General features: G+C 46.0%; 7 protein-coding genes across 7 annotated transcripts; 5 read left to right on the forward strand and 2 right to left on the reverse strand.

The window, feature by feature from the left end:
* Nucleotides 1-200: 200 nt before the first annotated feature.
* Nucleotides 201-4,344, reverse strand: SERLADRAFT_438936 (uncharacterized protein; the record flags this gene model as incomplete). Its single annotated transcript, XM_007319325.1, has 14 exons — nucleotides 201-224; nucleotides 280-399; nucleotides 452-592; nucleotides 641-829; nucleotides 882-1,020; nucleotides 1,068-1,307; nucleotides 1,359-1,642; nucleotides 1,696-2,334; nucleotides 2,388-2,653; nucleotides 2,706-3,320; nucleotides 3,368-4,091; nucleotides 4,144-4,181; nucleotides 4,250-4,271; nucleotides 4,339-4,344. The coding sequence occupies 14 exons, from the start codon at nucleotides 4,342-4,344 to the stop codon at nucleotides 201-203; spliced, it is 3,447 nt and encodes a 1,148-aa protein (XP_007319387.1).
* Nucleotides 4,345-4,396: 52 nt separating this feature from the next.
* Nucleotides 4,397-6,467, forward strand: SERLADRAFT_416034 (uncharacterized protein; the record flags this gene model as incomplete). The annotated part of the gene is made up of 7 exons (XM_007319326.1): nucleotides 4,397-4,684; nucleotides 4,710-4,776; nucleotides 4,890-5,055; nucleotides 5,104-5,137; nucleotides 5,280-5,299; nucleotides 5,375-5,552; nucleotides 5,607-6,467. 7 exons carry the CDS (start codon nucleotides 4,397-4,399, stop codon nucleotides 6,465-6,467), a joined length of 1,614 nt encoding a protein of 537 aa, XP_007319388.1.
* Nucleotides 6,468-6,722: 255 nt separating this feature from the next.
* Nucleotides 6,723-7,763, forward strand: SERLADRAFT_469759 (uncharacterized protein; the record flags this gene model as incomplete). Its single annotated transcript, XM_007319327.1, has 4 exons — nucleotides 6,723-6,926; nucleotides 7,018-7,101; nucleotides 7,154-7,248; nucleotides 7,304-7,763. The coding sequence occupies 4 exons, from the start codon at nucleotides 6,891-6,893 to the stop codon at nucleotides 7,443-7,445; spliced, it is 357 nt and encodes a 118-aa protein (XP_007319389.1).
* A 1,101-nt stretch (nucleotides 7,764-8,864) lies between these two features.
* On the forward strand, nucleotides 8,865-10,287 carry SERLADRAFT_356508 (uncharacterized protein; the record flags this gene model as incomplete). Its single annotated transcript, XM_007319328.1, has 6 exons — nucleotides 8,865-9,024; nucleotides 9,086-9,250; nucleotides 9,306-9,587; nucleotides 9,644-9,843; nucleotides 9,897-10,047; nucleotides 10,101-10,287. Coding segments are annotated over 6 exons (1,093 nt in total), but the record flags the coding sequence as incomplete, so codon positions are not given.
* A 145-nt stretch (nucleotides 10,288-10,432) lies between these two features.
* SERLADRAFT_391836 (uncharacterized protein) lies at nucleotides 10,433-11,791 on the reverse strand (the record flags this gene model as incomplete). The annotated part of the gene is made up of 9 exons (XM_007319329.1): nucleotides 10,433-10,654; nucleotides 10,708-10,721; nucleotides 10,773-10,916; nucleotides 10,966-11,082; nucleotides 11,137-11,148; nucleotides 11,210-11,311; nucleotides 11,394-11,445; nucleotides 11,519-11,567; nucleotides 11,628-11,791. The coding sequence occupies 9 exons, from the start codon at nucleotides 11,678-11,680 to the stop codon at nucleotides 10,574-10,576; spliced, it is 624 nt and encodes a 207-aa protein (XP_007319391.1).
* A 50-nt stretch (nucleotides 11,792-11,841) lies between these two features.
* SERLADRAFT_449974 (uncharacterized protein) lies at nucleotides 11,842-14,826 on the forward strand (the record flags this gene model as incomplete). The annotated part of the gene is made up of 9 exons (XM_007319330.1): nucleotides 11,842-12,048; nucleotides 12,102-12,434; nucleotides 12,487-13,311; nucleotides 13,365-13,535; nucleotides 13,589-13,679; nucleotides 13,734-13,948; nucleotides 13,999-14,154; nucleotides 14,214-14,455; nucleotides 14,511-14,826. The coding sequence occupies 9 exons, from the start codon at nucleotides 11,842-11,844 to the stop codon at nucleotides 14,665-14,667; spliced, it is 2,397 nt and encodes a 798-aa protein (XP_007319392.1).
* Nucleotides 14,824-16,620, forward strand: SERLADRAFT_469772 (uncharacterized protein; the record flags this gene model as incomplete). Its single annotated transcript, XM_007319331.1, has 10 exons — nucleotides 14,824-15,090; nucleotides 15,155-15,294; nucleotides 15,346-15,435; nucleotides 15,505-15,747; nucleotides 15,802-15,817; nucleotides 15,877-15,986; nucleotides 16,040-16,117; nucleotides 16,170-16,230; nucleotides 16,283-16,407; nucleotides 16,462-16,620. 10 exons carry the CDS (start codon nucleotides 14,940-14,942, stop codon nucleotides 16,513-16,515), a joined length of 1,068 nt encoding a protein of 355 aa, XP_007319393.1.
* Nucleotides 16,621-18,451: the final 1,831 nt, after the last annotated feature.

An 18,451-nucleotide genomic window follows, 5' to 3' on the forward strand; every position in this document is an offset into this window, starting at 1 on the left:
GATGAAAGAGTCGCTGGTCTTCCGGGTACCGGTGGCCATGTAATATCACAAAATTCTGGCACGAAACGATAAAAAGAAAAAGCAGAGAAACATGTTGAACGTAAAATAACATTCTTCGTCAAGGTATCCAAATACAGGGCAGTAACAAGATGTATCATCGGCAAAACAAAAAGGGAGATAAAATGGCATGAAAAGTCCGTTTATACATTTGCCCAAGAAGCGACCTGGCGCCCATTCCAAGTCAGCGTGACAGGATAAGGATAGCGGTAATGTACATACCCAGGAGAAACCGCTGAATTCTTGCTGATCCCTGGAGGACAGCTGGCCATGCACGGGAGTCAATGTAGGCTGCTCTTTCGTAAATTCTTCGTCGAAGTTACTTGTGTCAGCGCTGCCGTTCTGTCAAACACTGAGTACAAGTCAAACTAATGCACGAGTAAACATAGCTTACAATAGTGGGGAAGTACGGCGGCGGAATTCGCTTGTTCAAAACATCATCAAAATTGACATCTTTGAAGAAAGGATGTCTTTTAATGTCTTCCGCATCAGCTTTACCGGACCCAAGTCGGCGAGATGGATCTCTGGTCAGGAGCTACAATACATAAGCTTAGTTGATATCACACGACCGACACAAACATACCTTCTGAAGAATAGATACAGCATCTCTAGGCATGGTAATAGGGTATAGAGGTTCGTCTTCAAGAATAGCGTCGAAGATTTCGTCTTCGTCGTCCCCACGGAATGGAGATTGTCCCAATAACATTTCATAAGTAAGAACACCGAATGCCCACCAGTCGACAGCAAGGCCATAGCGCTGTTCCAGTAAAATCTGACATCACATCGTGAGCACTGCATCATATACGAGGCAAAAGGTGAAATACTTCTGGGGCCATGAACTCTGGTGTACCACAGAATGTACTGGTGGTTGACCCATAATGCATCTCTTCTTTGCATAATCCATAGTCAGCCACTTTGACATGTCCGTCTAAAGTAAGCAAGATGTTATCGAGCTTCAAATCTCTGTCATACAATTAGTATCAAAGCCACCACTAATTGTTGCCCCATACCGATATATGATCCCGTTAGCATGGAAATATTCTAGAGCAAGTAGGACTTCACATGCGTAGAACTTCGCTTGGCGCAAAGAAAACTGCTTGCGCTGGATGTGTAACATGAGATCACCACCACTGACATACTCCATGACAAAGTAAACGCGAGTTTCAGTTTGGAAACAAGAATGGAGGTTAAGCAAGAAAGGATGGCGCTCGCGGGCGGCAGCCAAAAATACGCGCTTCTCTGAGCGAGTACTACGTGGCTAGATCAATAACCGCTTGGTATGATTGAACCGTGTTTCTTACCTCTCCACTTCATCGTTGTCAATGATAAACTCCTTCTTCAAGACTTTAATAGCATACAATCCATTGGATTTCTTCTCCTCGGCTAGCATAACTTTACCAAAGTTACCTTTTCCAAGAACAGACAGGAAATTGAAATCATCCAGACCGACTTTTCGTTGACGAGACAGTTGGCGACTGGGTTGTACTGGTGAAAGCCCCTGTGGTTCAGGTTGGTAAGGTCTTTGCTGAGCATAAGGCACTGCTGCCTTGGCGGGAAAACCTGGTTGAGGATAGGGCAGCTGCTTCTTTTGGAAAATTTTAAGCTTACATTTGAAGGAGATCGAAAGTAAATAGATACCTGTGGCTGAGCTGAGTAGTCATCCTGTCCGGAAATTGCTTCGAAACCAAGGGGAGCGCCGCTCCCAGCTGGAGGTAGCAGGGCTTCGTTCGGATATGCAGGCGGTACTGGGATTCGGGCTCCCGGGGGCGGGCGAGGTGGGCCAGGTGATGACGCTACTGGCTGTTGCTGTATATATCTGGGATCAACTGCTCCATCCTGTGCCTGTGCCCGACGAGCAAAAGGATCAGGAGCAGGGATAGAGGGGGGAGGCTCAGTGCCAGTAAGCTGTAGTCGGTCCATGCTCTGAGTAATAGTCACGTCGGAAGGTGCTGAGAGGACAGGAGTCTGAGTTTGCGAGGCATGTGGGGGATGAATTGGAGGTCGGAAACCTGCTGCTGCTTTCCCGCCACGGGCCTTATTGATATCGCGCCAGTCGCGAAGGAGTTGGTTCGCTGTCTCCATCGACATACCACAGAAATCTGGGACGAGATGAGCGCAATTTGCATGACAGGTTATGTCGCATTCTGTGCATTTCCTTGCATTTTTGCGACCCAGGGGTAACATATAACCACAGTGGCAACACCAGTTTGCACCCATATTAGTAATCTGCTCGAAACGATGGGGAATGCGATGATTTATCTTTTCCTCGTCTCCCTCCTAGCATAAATTCAATATAATAGACCTATCAGGAGATAGTTATGATTACTTACGCCGGTGTTGGATTTAGATATACATTTAGTGACAACCTTTTCGTAGCATTTCTTGTGGCAGGTGTAACGACAATCTTCGCATTGATAACCAAGAGCGTTAAGCAAGAAGTCGCCACAGAAAGCGCAGAGCATAATCTGATAGAATTGACGTTGCACGAATTTGTGACCATTCATTTCATGTACTTCGCCCTTACGCTTCCTTACTGCACCTTGACGGCCAAGGCCACCGGGAGCATCTAGAGGGCGTTTTCTAACATTTTCTTTCACTAAAATTTTGAAAAATTAGCTGCTGAACTTCATCATAAGCTGAACACGTACTGAAGTTCAGCTGGAGAGCAAGAGCACCGGCAGGCTCAACAGCGAACCAGGCATCAATGCCTTCGCTCTGGCTTCCGGGACCTCCCAGACCACCCGATGCAGCAGCACCGGCACCGAAACTTAATGGTGCGTTGACATCTCCAAAATTATTGGTTTGCGACGGAGGTGCGCGACCAGTAGGACTATCGCCATCCATTGCACCCGCGGTAACCCAGCCTCCCTGCCCGCTTTCTAGCATCACCTTCTGCCGTCGTAAAGCTTCGACCAGATCACTGATCCTGATCCACAGCAGGCCAATAGGGACAGGGTGTACTTCAGAGACCTGTTTGTCGTATACTGCTATTTCAACTTCACTGGCCTTGTCCACGACAATTTCAAATTCTTCGTTCCACCGATCTGTGCGTGAAGGATGCGAGCGGGCACGCTGTGTACCTTCCACTTTGAGTGAAATGTATGTCTCGGTAATTTGCTTGGATGCAGATCTTGATCTTCCAGAGTTCACGATGGGGGCGTGGTCAAGTTCTCGGGCACCTTTTATTATTACTTGCAATTTTCCTGAAAGCGGTTTTGTACGCAGCTCTTTCCGTTCGCCATCGGGACCGACGCCCGGACCATCTGTACGGATTTCAGCGACAAGTAATATATGATAATAGAGAGCCTACCATGTTCTTCTTCTTCCTCTACATCGTCCAGTATGTGAAGGTTCTTGTACCGTTTGAGTGCCGATTGGAGGAGCTGGATCTTCTTTTCACTTTCAACTCGCTTGCTTTCAGCATCTGCCCTAGATTTCTTATCACCGTCAGCCTGATATAGTTTAGCCATCTTGTCGATTCCCTTTTTGTATTGCAATTCGACTTGTAGTTTGAACTCGAGTTGGTGAAGCATACGGGATATCTTCGCGGTTGTGTGGGGAGTATCGGCTTTGATAAGATCAAGATTGGTGTACTGCTTTGATTTTGGGGTTCCATCAACGTCATCGCCATCCGCAGAATCTAGGTTTGGGACGAAATCTGTGGACCCAGACGCTCGTCCTCCACGACCAGCAGAATCGAATTCTGACCCTGGTATTTGGGGAAGAGAGCGATCTCTATCGGTGAATCGACCGCTCTTTGGCGTAGTCGGAGAGATACCCTGAGAAGAGGCTGCATCCCCAGATCGCGAGTGATCATCACGCTGTGATTGCTGCTTTTTGCGAGCTTGTAATTCCTGCAGCGTTGTCTCGAAGTAACTCAATGAACGCTCAGCCTCCCTGATCTTGACATCGTTGCGCCTTAGGACATCTGGGTTCGTGGTGGCCTGTCTGAGAAGTTTGGATGCTTCTAGGACCTTGCGCTCTGTCTCTATACGTTTGCGGACGTCCTGGATCTTCTGGTCCAGCTCGTTTGCCTAAGACAGAGTAAGTGATCTGCTTTGATGAGGAAATAAAGCCAAAGCATACCATGGCTGTGAACACTGTATTTACAAAGCCCCGTTGTGCTGGGGGTGATATCGAGGTCGTCGTCCTATATGGCGACGAGCGGTTGAGATGGGTGTGGCTCTAAGACCTAAGGCTGTGGGTATCTGAGGCTGGAGAGTAATTAGCTAAGTGCCGTTACCTATTACTGACTTAGCTAACCTAACTGCACACACGCACGTGCATAAATACATAAATATATATTTCTTATCTTCCCCATGAGTGAAGAGCTTTATTCATGCCGTCCTTTTCTTGCCATTCTTTCGTTCGTGCTGCCTCTGAGGAACATAAACTCACTCTCAGGATATGTCACAACCTCGTCCACAATGACCCGTCAGAAACTGTTTATAAAATCAAAGGACGTTTACCAAAGGAGCTGGATGTCTTGCTGTCTTCAAACTTGACTTTCTCGTTCGATGGCCTGTCGCAAGGCAAGAAAGTGCCAAAAGATATCCTTGCACGCTCTATAATTGTTGTATATCTTCGAAATTACCTTCGCGCAGCACGTAAATTTTCACTTTGCAGGGTATGCAGCTGATTTTGACGCGTAGAATTCCGCTCAACTGGGGCTGTGTACGGTATCGGACCCTTACGTCGACGAAGATGGTATCACTAAATGTATGTACGGCTGTTAACTTCTAGGGTCTGCTTTCTGAGAAGCACTCCAGTCACGCTAACTTCATCTCAATCGTTACCTCATTCATCGCTGCCTCATGCAAAACTTCTCTCAGTCGATCTTCTTTATATCTGGAAGGCTAAACAACCTACATATAAGGATTCTCCCAACTCGGCCGCTTTTTTGGATGCTGCAAGCCCCTTCTCTTCTCAGATTTTTCTGCCAATCGAGTCCATCCTGCACCGCGTTACTGGTCAGTTTGTTACCTACCATTTAGTCAGGTGCGTGGACTCCTCTGCATTCTTGCTATATGCTGCATTAATTTTCAGTCGGTACCCTCTGATATTTGGGCCTTGGTGCAAGGTATCTTGTTTTCGACTAGTGACACATACAATGATTTACACTGTGTTCCAGAAATTAGATCTCGAAAACTACTATTCTACCTCAATTTCATCCTCTGTCCTTGATGTTATTAATCGTTCTAAGAATCCTTTTTTCGTTTCAGAATGCAGACGTCTTCTACGGGTACGTATATATCACCGTTTCCTGGCCTCAGGTTCTGACATATCTTGTCGCGTAGATGGCTAGGTCTTACAACAGCACATTCTTTCATGCGTCTGCAGCTACACTTTTGGCATGCCATGGGCAATTCGATACGGTAATCGATAATAATGAGAAACTAAAGTATACTCTCGACCATTCCTATTCGGATCAGGAGGCTCTTCGCATGTCTATGGAGCGAATTTACAAAAACGGTGTCCCCTGTCCACGCTTCAAGGTCAGTTTCAACTCCTGTTATGTAAGTCTGGACCATCGTCGATTGTCAGGTTAGCCCGTTGTCCCCATTCCGGGGCTAGTTCCTACGGATACATCCGAGGATGGTTCCTTCGACCTCTCACAAGATTCTTCCTATGAAAAAGATCTTCTGGACACCTCATTTCATTATGAAATTCTCGATCTCGAACATTGCCCCACCCCACAAGTTGGATTCTACGAAGAGCCTATAGATCTGCAATATCAGTCGATGGGTTTCTGGACCACTGAGACAGTGGAAAATGTACTGCGGGACGACAAAAACGAGACGATACCGGACATATCTCTTATCAATGACCCTAGTTCTTCTGTTTACTGCACGTTACCATTGCGTGGCTCTCCGCTTGCCGCGTCGGACGAAGGCTTTCAGTATTCAAACTTGGCTTCAAATCCATCATGCTCCTCGCAGTCATGGGGCCATGACACCTTGGAAGATGCCGGAAACTGGACTTCTAACGCTTCTTCGTTAACGCAAGGTTCACATCACCTGACGTACCCACGGACACCTTCGCCCTCAAACGTAACAGGTCTATTCACTAGCGAAGTCCAGGAGGGTATTTTGCTCGGTTTGGATAGCCCAATCGATAATTGCTTGACGGAGGACTCGGACTCGGACTCGGATCTACTCATCGACTCAGATGACATGTCACCACCTTATTCATTAGCAGACTGTCAAAATTGCTCCCTTGGCCATCGATTATCCTGCAGTTGCAGATCACCGGACGTCCCTCTGGGAATGTATGACACTACTAGGACCGCAGCAAGTCCATTTAGCGATTCACACTCCAATGCAAACACCTTCTTTCAGGGACTGGAAAGAGGTAACACGCCAGGCGAAGGCTACTCCGTCGAATTTCTTGATTTTGATATTGAACTCTAGTTCGAAAATGGAGTATGGGGCCAGTGCACACTATCATTTGTTTGGACTGCAATCGATGTTTTTCACTTGTGTTTTAATGTACTTCAATAAATCCTCAGGTTATATCAAGGTTGCAACGATGTGACTGAAACTGAACATATTTTCTTGTACTGTTAGTCCTTCACAAGCTTCACTGCGGAACTTGGAGTATGTAATGCAGTGTCATAGTACCACGACTTTTGTTGATACTCCGACACGCACTCCGCAAGACATGCCCATTACGCCCCGACATAAAGGCAATTACTTAGAAACGTTCTCCACCCTTGCACAATATTCGCCATCGGATTATTGGTATCGTGTTTCCTTTGCGACGACCTTGCTCGCCCTCCTTTCGTCAAGGCTATCTAGCTCCTCCTTCGTCTTTGAGCCCGCTCCTCCATCGCCATGCACCCGGCAAAGCGCAACAAGATTGACATTAGTGTAAGTATATCGCATTCGCCTTATCTACCAACGTATACGCTGTATATGCAAGAGCTTTTCACGATGCTGATGGATCTTTTATGGCGTACAGAAACTGACGGAGGAGGAGCAGAAGCTCTTTCGTCTGTACGGGAAGTTACCATCACATAAGAATATCCTCACGAAGATGCAGAAGGCGAGATCTGACATCTTTTGACACTGACATCAATCTTACCCTGGGCCATCAGGATCGCAAATATTTTGACTCTGGTGACTACGCCCTGTCAAAGGCAGGGGTTGCTCCACAGAACACTGTTGGAACAGCGATCCCCAATCCTGAAAAGTATGTCATTCGATTGTTTTGTGTTCTTTGACGTTCTCATCTTCTATGTTTATAGCATTCCGCATGCCTCATCACCTGTTACCAGTCATCAAGGTCTATCGGTATCCCCGACCAATAGTACGAGCCCCGTGAAAGAGAGTACATTAGGCCATAGCGATGAAGAAGCTAAAGACTCGGACAAAGAAGAAGCAGAGTAGCCTGAAAGCTCGCTTACTTTGTCGCGGTCCTCGAATCTCATAGTCATGATCACTGTCTGATACATGCAACCTTTCCTTTAGTCCTGATCAAGTCCATGACAACCTGCTCATATTTGCACAATCACTACCTTTCATTGTCTTGATTCTGCTTGTATCGTGTAACATCAATCCTGAGGATGCAAAGCTGTATTCTCATATCTTTTGCAGGTGGTATTTATCTCCTTTCCGTGGTATCATCGTCACTTGTATATTTTCCGCGTTGCAGCGCCAATAATAAAATGCAAAATGTAGCAGTTGCCATAAATGGTTATTATATCTATGAGCATGTGACGCTTAAGTGACATATTCCATGCACGCCAGTCACGGTGGCGAAACTCCTCCTGCCTACTATAATCGATGTATGGTCTCCAGAGACGCGACTTTCCACCATTGTCAGTTGCAATATCGTATCCCGTCATAGAAGACACTCGTCGTGGCATGTCGAAACCCGTCTCTCGCGAGGAAATTGGTGAACGTTTCGGTCAAGCAGTCGCGTCTGATGAGGCACTGGTATCAGAATGTGCGCTCTGTTCTTTTTCTCGTGTTAGTTTGTCCATCTCACGTTTACAAGGCATGAAACTGTGCCAGATGTTTAATCTTTCCGTGGAAGACCTTTTGTTCAAGTGGGAAGCGTTCTCATACACTAGTGATAATACAATCAAGATCTTTACATTGAAATCAGCGGTGGACTTGAAGGCGCAACTTCAACGCGAACTAATTGCAAGAAGCACGCAAAACCAGCAGACACGGCCCAACGCGAACTCACTTGCAGGTCACTTCTCTGGTTCATCCAAGTTTGCGCCCGGTAAACTGAATAATCTGGATGGGCCTTTGAAGCTCGGTGCACTACGGCCCAAAGTCCACAAAGAACACACTGCCGCTGGTCCAAGTAACATGACTACTACCCCTCAAATTCCGCACGAACAACATTCTGCCGTCGGTCCAGGTAACATTACCGTTACTCTTCAAAATCCGAGAGATGAAAAGAGAAACTGTGAGTCATTGTCTATCGCCTAAAAATATATGACGATGAAGTCAGCCTCCAGACAAATACATGTACGAGAAAATATTGGAACGTAGTGAAGGTCTCCAGGTTTCCTCTTACCTAGGTCTTTATGTGTACTGACAAATAACATGTTCAGTGCTCGACGATAGAATTGATGAATTTGCTGGGTTAGTGCAAAAGTACTACAATATCGAAGATTTAGGCGACCCTGGATCCGCATCTGAAGTACATCCTCCCTCATATTAATCATCCTGTGCTGAGACTATTTGGTAGGAAGTGATAACTGTTGTTGGAAGGATAGTGCTTGATGCGGAGACATCAAGTTCTGGAGCGAAATTGAACGAAGCTTCTCTCCTTCTAGAATCGTCACGAATGATGGGTTCTGGTACAAGAATCCCCATTCGCTTCCAAGGAACCAAAATCCGCGGCGGACCCAAGGGTGTAGGGGGGATGGGACTATTTCCTGGCGCCATTATTGCAGCTCGTGGTAAAAACGGAGGTGGTGGATGTTTTGTAGTGGAGGAGTTACTCACCGTAAGTGAAACCATATGTTTTTCGAACGAAAGAACCAACTCCGTCGATATGACATCGATAGCTCCCTCGCTTGAAACCGCCGCCGTTACCTTTGGGGAACGCGGATTCATCCTTATCCATGTGCATAGCATGTGGACCATTTACGCCCGATACTGATCTTGAATATCAACCATTCCATCAATTAATTCACACCTTGAAGTCGACCAAACCAGCTATTGTATTGCTCGTATGTACAGAGGACTTCCTGTACCCTCTGATGCTAATGTTATTTGCATGGCCAGATAGGGCCTTTTATTGACTCTGCTCACCCATACATAAGAGATGGTGAAGTAGACCGGACTCCAAAGGAAATGTTTCAAACCCTCATACTAAATCTGCACGACTTTCTGAAAATATCTGGAACTAGCAACGTTTTAATGGTTCCTAGCATCCGGGATATTATCAGCGACCACAACGTGTTCCCACAATCTGAGCTTGATGAAAAACTTAAAAATCTTGAAAATATCGATAACCCTGAAAAACTTGAAATCTTTGAAAATCCCGGAAACCGTAAAAATCACCCTGTAAGTCTCAATATAAAATCCATTCTAATTATCGACAGTGACGCGGCATATAATAGCGAATTCACTTCCTATCAAATCCTTGTCGATTCTCCCTAAATGGTATTTCATTTGCAGTCAGCAGTGTCGATGTTTTATTCCATCTTCGAAAAAACGAACTTTTCAAGCGTGGGGCGGAGGTCGATCCTCAGTCATCCTCTGTCCTTTCTGCCAATGATCCTATGTCAAATTTGTGTCGACATATACTACAGCAAAGAAGGTGAAGGTCCTCGTCTATCTTCACGTCCGCAATATCTTACCGATGCCTTCCAGTTTCTATCCAATTTTTCCCGTTCCGCTTGATCTAACAGATGAAGTTAATCTTGACGTCTCGCATTCTGAAGGACTAAAACTAGTTGATGGGCCCGATCCAGTCGCCCCTGACGTCCTTATTGTGCCAAGTAGACTGAAACATTTTTCAAAGGTCTGACTTTCTTTGCCGCTGCACTCTATATGTGTTGACCCTCAATCGAACAGGTTGTGGATGACACTGTTTCCATAAATCCATCTTTCTTATCGAAAGGCACATATGCAACTGTTTCTTTAGATGATAGCAAAACATCTGGATCGTTTGTAGAAAGGGCTATAGTTGATCTAAATAGATTATCCTAAGAGAGGAGATGTTGTATTGTATTATATCCCTGATATCTCATTTTATTGACTACCACTGAGAAGCTTTACGATCAGTAAACGTTGAGCTAGTGGAACAACGAATCGGCAGTCCGTGCAGTGCAATAGCAAAGTTATGCCAGGCATAAAATAGATCCTTATATGGATGTGCTTCTTTCACCTTCCTTCTGATGCTTAAGATTAAATCCAGAGACTCAAATTGTGGACTGAGGAGGCAGTACTGCAACGTTCGTTAAAGTGATAAACAAAGAGGTTTTAAAAGAATTGACAGCAGATACTGTAACGCGACAACTACTATGTATATTGCATATTCCACTAACTTAGAACTCCCTGTTGCGGACTTTCTGAGCTATCGCGTAGCCTGATGCGAAATGGGATAGCTTTGCATCCACAACAAAACCCTGGACTTTCTATCAGACTCGAGTTAGAATCTCAAAACGTTAGTTGAGCTGACCTTTTTATCATATTCTGTATAATATTCGTCAGCAATTGTATCACCGAAACATTTCCCAAACTCACCTTTAAGCTCATCAAATAATTTGTCCAGCTCCACGACTTTTTTCACAATGTACTCGCCGGCATCTAGTTTGGAGTTCGGTGTCTCCAACTTATCCTTCATCGGTACATTTACAATGACCAACTTCATGTTCGCGTTCGTCATGCCTTTGTATTGGTTAGTAATCGTCACTTCGACATAAATAATCAACTAGACCTGGGTCAGCAACTATCACTGGCGTGGACTCAGTCACCGACTCAGCCACATAACCAGTTTCCTCTTCAAGTTCGCGAATAGCAGCTTCCTCTGCAGTTTCTCCACCATCTATAAGCCCTGTAAATATTCATCAGCGTCGGAAAGGATGCAATACCAGTAAAGTATCGTTACCAGCAGGGAGTTCTACGGACACCGACCATTATGAAGGTACTTTAGTAGATGATCAGGGACAACGTCGACTTACCAATGATGTACTTGTCGATTGGGGGACGATATTGCTCAATTATGACCGTTGAGAGCGGAAATGCGTTCGTCTTAGAACGCAGTATAGCTAAAACGGCGACAGCTGAATTGATAGTCAGTGCCAGTGAAAGGCGACAATCATTCAGAAATCGACAAGTACTGGAAATAATTAGACGTATGCGAACCATCGATACCAGATGAACCACGAGTCTTGCGCTCTGCACACTCCCATGCTCTCTGATAATACACGCAAGATATCGGTGTGATGATGCAACAAACTAGAACAAGACTATGATGAAGGGCTGCATACCTGAACACCTTCCTGATCTGTGTAATTAATCTTCTTGAGAGTGATCCATCTGGTATTGGACAACTTAATTCTGCTGATGGGCTGATTGAACATCCGCCATAGCGCTTACTTCGCGTCCGAAGCTGATAGCTCTTCTGTGGATGTAACCTTTGGAGAGGGCATCGTTGAATAAACACGATTTGTATTATATGTCTGAGAGATCGATGGCAATGCTTGAATTGACGGGTAATAAGGACTCTTGGTCTTGGTTGCGATGTTATTGAGAACGTGAATGCAGCGAAGCATGTCACATGCAATTCAGGTTAGGGTCTCGCACGTAAATCATGGACCGCGACCACCAACACTCAACAAAACATAGGCGCTCTCATGAGAAACACGGCGAAGAGAAAAGCAGGAAACGACACAAATCTGAACATGGAAGCAGCAAGAAACATAAACGGGAAAGCCGTAAGAAGCTAGAAATCACAGATGATGATCCCAACGACGAGGACATGTGGGTGGAGAAGAACATTGACCTGGATAGAGAAAACGTATGTGACATTGTCAGTAAAACGCGGACTAGCTTTGACTTGAGATCTGTTAGCTACTAGCGAACGAGATTCCTGCAGCGGGGAGCTTGGAAATAATATCACATGCAGCTCCGTCAAAGTCGGATCCAGACCTTCCACCAAGTCTCAGTGTGGAGACGCCTCTCAAGCGTGACGAATGGATGCTTTCACCTGCAACGGAAAGACTCGCAGCGCCGAGTTCATCTAACCTCCAAGCTGGGCTTCCCACCGGCGATGAGTCACTCACAGAAAGCTACGGTGATTCTTCTCATGGGTCAAGAACTCTTGGTGGCGGTGTAGATTTCTTCTCTGGTCTTGGAACGGAAAGGAAGAAAAGTTCTCGGCTAGAAGTCCCTGATCCTGACAAGGCATGTTTCTTTCCAACAGTTTGTTGTGCTAGCTAATGTTATTTTATTGCAGCTCAAGGTTAGTTCGAAGGAGCTCAACGCTGATATCAGGGAAGGTCGGAAAATCGACCACGATGCCCCTCTTCCTCCACCCAAGTCTGTGACCCCCGGCGGCCCTGGCTCACAGTGGCGTATGATGCGACTACGCCGTGTATACGAAACCGCCGAGGAGGAAGGGAGACCTGTAGAAGAGGTGGCCTTGGAGCGCTTTGGGACACTGCAGGCATATGAAGAGGCTAGGGAAGAAAGACGAGTTCTCGACGAACGCGAAGGCCGTCGCGGCGACCGGGGTCGTGGGACAGATAGAAAGGGAAAGCTCAAAGAAAGCGAGGGAGGAAAACGCTTCATGTTTACAGATATGGGTGATAGTGGAACATCAAGTCGAAGTTCATCTTTTCGCAGGCCTGGTAATTTTGACAATAGTGCGCCATCGACGCCATCTCCCCAGTCCGGGCTGCCGGTGCAAAAGCGACTCGACTCTCTTCGATTGCCGTCTCAAGCTGCCTCGCCCCTTGCACAGTCACATACGCCCATTCCCTCCGTTATGACCCCTCCTGTCGCGACCGTGTCCTCGAGACGTGCCTTGTCTCCATCTTCCCTGAACAAGCTTCAAGCGCGTGTACTGCGTGCAAAGCTCATGGGCACATCTGACGCGGAAGCATTGGAACGGGAATACGAAAACGAGTCAAAGAAAGCAAATGGTGCGATTGGCGATGGAAATGTTAGGACCAAAGTGGAGGTTCTACCTACTTTGGATGCTCGAGGTCGCATGTACGATGTGGGTCATGGTAAGGACGATGGAAAAGCATTGGCTGGTAATCGAAAGAAAAAAGAGAAGGTTCGTCATCATTTATTTTTATGGAATTCTTCCTCCAATCTTGTAACTGTTAGGTCGAAACTCGAGATCCTAAGACAGGTGACATTGTTCGCTATAATGCAGATGATGACACCACGACTCTTGGAGAGATGCTTCGGCAAGAGAGATTCGGAGCTGGCATGGAGGACCAAAAGAATCTCGATGCTCAGTTCGCAAAAGCCATTATGGGCGATGGTAAATTTGAGGTAGGTTGTTTGAGGTTATTGGCTTCATTTTCTCAGCACTAATATGTCTCAAGAATGATCTCGATTATATGGACGATAATGCTGAAAAACTTGGCCGACAAAAAATGCGTTCTGATGCCATGAAACGTCAATTTGCAGTCCATGGTAAAGCATATTCAATATATTTTTGGCGGTCTCAGTTCTCATGATTACATCCAGACTACAAACGGACTCAAAAAGCTTTAGCTACCTGTCAATTCTGTTTCGGAGAAGATGATTCTCCTCCTAAAGCACCTGTGATTGCCATGGGCACTCGGGTATATTTATCTTGTACAACAGACGAGGAATTACTCGATGGTCACTGTTTGATTGTGCCGATACAACACCATCTAACCATGCTCGAAGGAGATGATGATGTATGGGACGAAACCAAGGTGCATTATTTCCGCCTTTGATTTAGCAACTGTGTTGACGCGTCGTCCAGAATTTCATGAAAAGCTTGATGCGTATGTTTGCCGAAGAGGACAAAGGCGTGATTTTTTATGAAACTGTAATCACTCTAAAGTGGCAGAAACATACATGTATAGAATGCGTCCCGCTTCCATGGGCTCAGTATGATGTCATACCCGCCTATTTCAAAGTAAGTAAATAATCTGTCCCTTTATCCAATGCGTGCTTATATGTATTTATATCTGCCAGGAATCCATCTTACAATCCGAAGCCGAGTGGTCCCAACACAAAAAGTTAATTGATTTTGGAGCAAGACCGGGGGGCTTCCGGCGAGCAATGGTCCCAAACCTTCCATACTTCATGGTTCAGTTTGATCACAAGGGAGAGAAAGGTTATGGACATGTGATCGAAGGTACCGGGGAATCAGCTGCTGCTGGCGAGGAAGATGGAGCCCTTGACGAAGGTGAAAAAGGTGGCGGCGACTTTCCGAGGTATGTACATGGTGATGCTTTCTTCGTGATGCTTTCACCTGATATCCTGCGTTAGATACTTTGCTGGTGAAATTATAGGAAACGTGCTTGACATTGAACCGCGACGATGGCGGCGACCGCGTCGGATCGATTTTCGTCATAACAAGGACAGAGTCGAGCGGTTCAAAGAGAAATACGACAAGTTTGATTGGACTGGTATGATAGGCAGGTAATATTAATGTCGACATACAGACAATATTACATTCATTATGAGTGCTACGTATACATTATCGAACCTCAGTGTAGTCTACTGTGCTATCGCATGTTTGAGTGCTATACTTTTTCTGGTATGCCTTGGTTTGAATCTGACTTGGACGCGGGAGGCCTTTGTGCCTTTAAATTGTGGTATACCACCGACGCCGACTTCAAAGCAGGGCCACATTGATTGTGCATAGGGTTCGTTTGCATTTCTGCTGATATTTAACAATTTATTTGTGAAACCGTCATGTTTCGTTCTGGTCTTTCGAATTCTCTCTGCAATGCCCACATGTTGGCATCTTTTCAACATATGTGCTTGCCCCGAGCCTGCGCTAGGCTGAGTACAGCAGCTTCGCTTTCTGATGCTGAGAACACACTGCGTCGCTCGTATCTCTATGGTACGCTGGTGCTTTTGATCTTCTACCTAAACAATAACAACGAGAGATGTTCTTATCCGTTTAGTACCTGCTTCATCCAGCCGGATGCTTGAGAAATCGCTGACCACCGACTCCGATGTCATTATATACGATTTGGAGGACAGCATACCTCCCTCGGCCAGTGACAAGGATAGCGCACGTCAGAGGCTGAGCGATTTCTTGAACGTATGTGCCCGATACCAATAGAATCTCGGTGAACTATTACACACTTGGCAGAACACGCTTGTTACCCCTCAACCAGACCGGATAGCTGTTCGAGTGAATGACATTACTACACCTTTCTTCCAAAGCGACATATCTCAAGTGGTGAGTTCAACATACTCCACTAGCTCATAGAAGCTTTCACCTCATTTTCTGTCCTTTGGGACGTGACAGCTCAAACTCCCTTCTGTCCGGACACTCATTTTACCCAAGATTCACGCACCAGAAGATCTCCATTATGTCTCGAGAGTTATTCGTAACTCTTTAGTCCATGAGTCATCTCGCGATCCCTCCATTTCTCCTTTGAACATCGTAGCAAGTATCGAGAGCGCCCGGAGCACATATAATTTGGGGAACATTGCCTCTTGGAAGTCGGAATATGGTCCGATCACAGGAGGTCGTTTGCGCTCTCTCTTGGTACTAGTGTTTTCTACTTATTGATTTCATGAGCTCAATCGTCTGTTACTTTAGTTTGCTTCAGAAGACTGTAATACTCCGTGGCACATACTCCCAGAAAAACGCTTGATTAACTAGTTTGTTTTACAGATTGTGCGGACACTTCAGTTATCCGGACAAAATCTCGCCAAGAGTTGCTTTTTGTGCGCTCCCGAATTGTGATTACTGCAAAGGCTTTTGGCCTGAATGCCATAGACATGGTATGTATCTCTGGATGGAGACGCCTTACAGAGCTTCCTGAGCCATGTTTTAGGTTTGCATAAATTATAAGGACCTAAACTACCTAAAGGACGAATGTGAAGACGGAAGGAAATTGGGCTTTGATGGGAAGGTTATTACCCCCCTTTCTATTGTATGAGATCCACTGCTGATTTCCGGTATAGCAAGCAATACATCCTACCCAAGTCCAGACGATACAATCAACTTTTGTTCCAACATCACAAGGTCATTTCCCATTAGTGATTTAGCTGAAAAGCCACCGATGACATGCGTCCAGAGATACTTCGTGCAGCCAAGATACTTCAACAGATGGAAGCTGCCCATACGTCCCAAAGAGGCGCCTTTGGTCTGGAAACGACAGACGGCGGGAAAGAGATGATCGATGCGCCTATGCTTAAGCAGGTCGGTTTTGCCATATATTGGTAACAATCATACTGATATCGTTTTTCATGACAGGCTCTGAAGACTATTCACGCAGCAAAGATGGCAGGATTGGAGATTCCCATCTAACGACAATTTTTATATGTGCATGGTTTACTGAGATAACTGCTGTAGTGTTGCTTTTCTTGTACCGAGCGAGTCTGTATAATTTATGCGTCGAGTTTCTGCTTGGTTTTTGCAGTGAGAAATCAGCTGTGTGGCTGTGTAGCCTTTCGCAAACAAGGTACAACCTCGGAGTGGCAGACTGTTACTTCGAGAGTCTTACTGTCAGTACAAGTTGGCGCTAGACTTCACTTGTAACCCATATGTCGTCCGACCTCAACCGGTTTATCAGCGATAACTGTCTAAGAGTAAGCCTTTGATGATTAGTACCATAAATATCGACTGACTTTTCCCGTTACACACAGCTTTTTGGCCTCGCAGACAGAAGTATTATTGATTTCGTCCAGGCTTCAGGTATGTCTGTCAGTCACGTTTGGTGGTTACGACCTCACTGAAGAACTCCAATTGTAGCGTCAACTTCAAAGACTCCGGATGCCCTTTTCTCTTCCCTCAATGCTTCTGGCTTACCAAACACCCCCGACGCTCATTCTTTCATAAATGAACTCTTCGCACGAGTACCTCGCAAGACCAAGCATAAGCACTCTGACAGCTCCCGAAAGCAAGCTGAGAAGGAAGCAAAGGCGCTGCGATCACAGAAGTATGGTTTCTTGCTTGAAGATGAAGCCCCGAATGATGTTGTGGAGCTGAAAAAGGAGAAACGAAAAGCAGAGGAAAAGAAAAGTGGAGGGAAGGATAAGCGGGAGCGGCATATACGGAAAAGAGAACATGATAGCAAGGAGTGGGAGAGTGACGAGGAGGAGAAGTCGAGGAAGCGTTGGAAATCGGACGATGAAGACCTGAGACGGGGGGACGTAAATGACGACGAATTGATTGAAATACCAGAGGACGAAGACACGAGAAGGGAGCGCGAACGTGCACGAGATATGGAAGAGCGAGACGCCTTCGCTGAACGAGTACGGGAGCGCGACAAGGAGAAAACGAAGAAAGTGGTTGAAGATCGTTCTTCACGGAATGCTGGTGCTGCAGCTGAAGCTGCACAGAGAAGGCAATTGGCCGATGACACGGAGGCTCGAAGTCAAGCCCTTCCATCATTACGGCTACACTCTCGACAAGAGTATCTTACGAAGCGAGAGTTGCAACAAATAGAATTGCTGAAAAAGGAGATCGCAGACGACGAGAGTCTCTTCCATGGCATGAAGGTATCAAAGCGGGAACGACAGGACCTCGAACGTAAAAAGGAGCTTTTGCGACTTGTCGAAGAACGTATGAAAATTAATGATAAGTGGGACGGATACCAGCTTCCCGAAGACTATATTACAGAACAAGGGAAGATTGACAAACAAAAGAAAGAAAACGCCCTTTACAAGCGGTACGAGGAAGCTAAACCTAAGGATGACCAGTTCGTTACCGATGTCGACCAGTGGGAGGCGAGTCAAACAATGCACAGTACCTTTCGCACTGGTGCCCTCGACAAACCAGAGCTTGTGGATGACTATGAATATGTATTTGATGAAAGCCAGACCATCAAATTTGTGATGGAAAATACCTTGGGTGGTGAAGGTATGATGAGTGCCAAAGATAAACTCCTGCAAATGCAGATTGACGAGGCCGAGAAAAGAGGTAAGCAGCGCGACACTTGCTATTCAATATATCCCTCATTTCTCTCTACATATAGCTCAGTCCATCGATGAAACACGCAAATCCCTCCCGATTTACACATATCGTGAACAATTGCTCGAGGCGGTCAAAGAACATCAAGTACTCATTGTTGTAGCTGAAACTGGATCAGGAAAAACTACCCAGCTTCCGCAGTATCTTCATGAAGCGGGTTATACGGCGAACGGACAAAAAGTCGGCTGTACCCAACCACGTCGGGTTGCCGCAATGTCCGTCGCTGCGCGTGTCGCCGAAGAGATGGGTACCAAAATCGGGTATGAAGTTG

Source organism: Serpula lacrymans (genome assembly GCF_000218685.1).
Source record: "Serpula lacrymans var. lacrymans S7.9 unplaced genomic scaffold SERLAscaffold_8, whole genome shotgun sequence".
NCBI classification, from domain to species: Eukaryota; Fungi; Basidiomycota; class Agaricomycetes; order Boletales; family Serpulaceae; genus Serpula; species Serpula lacrymans.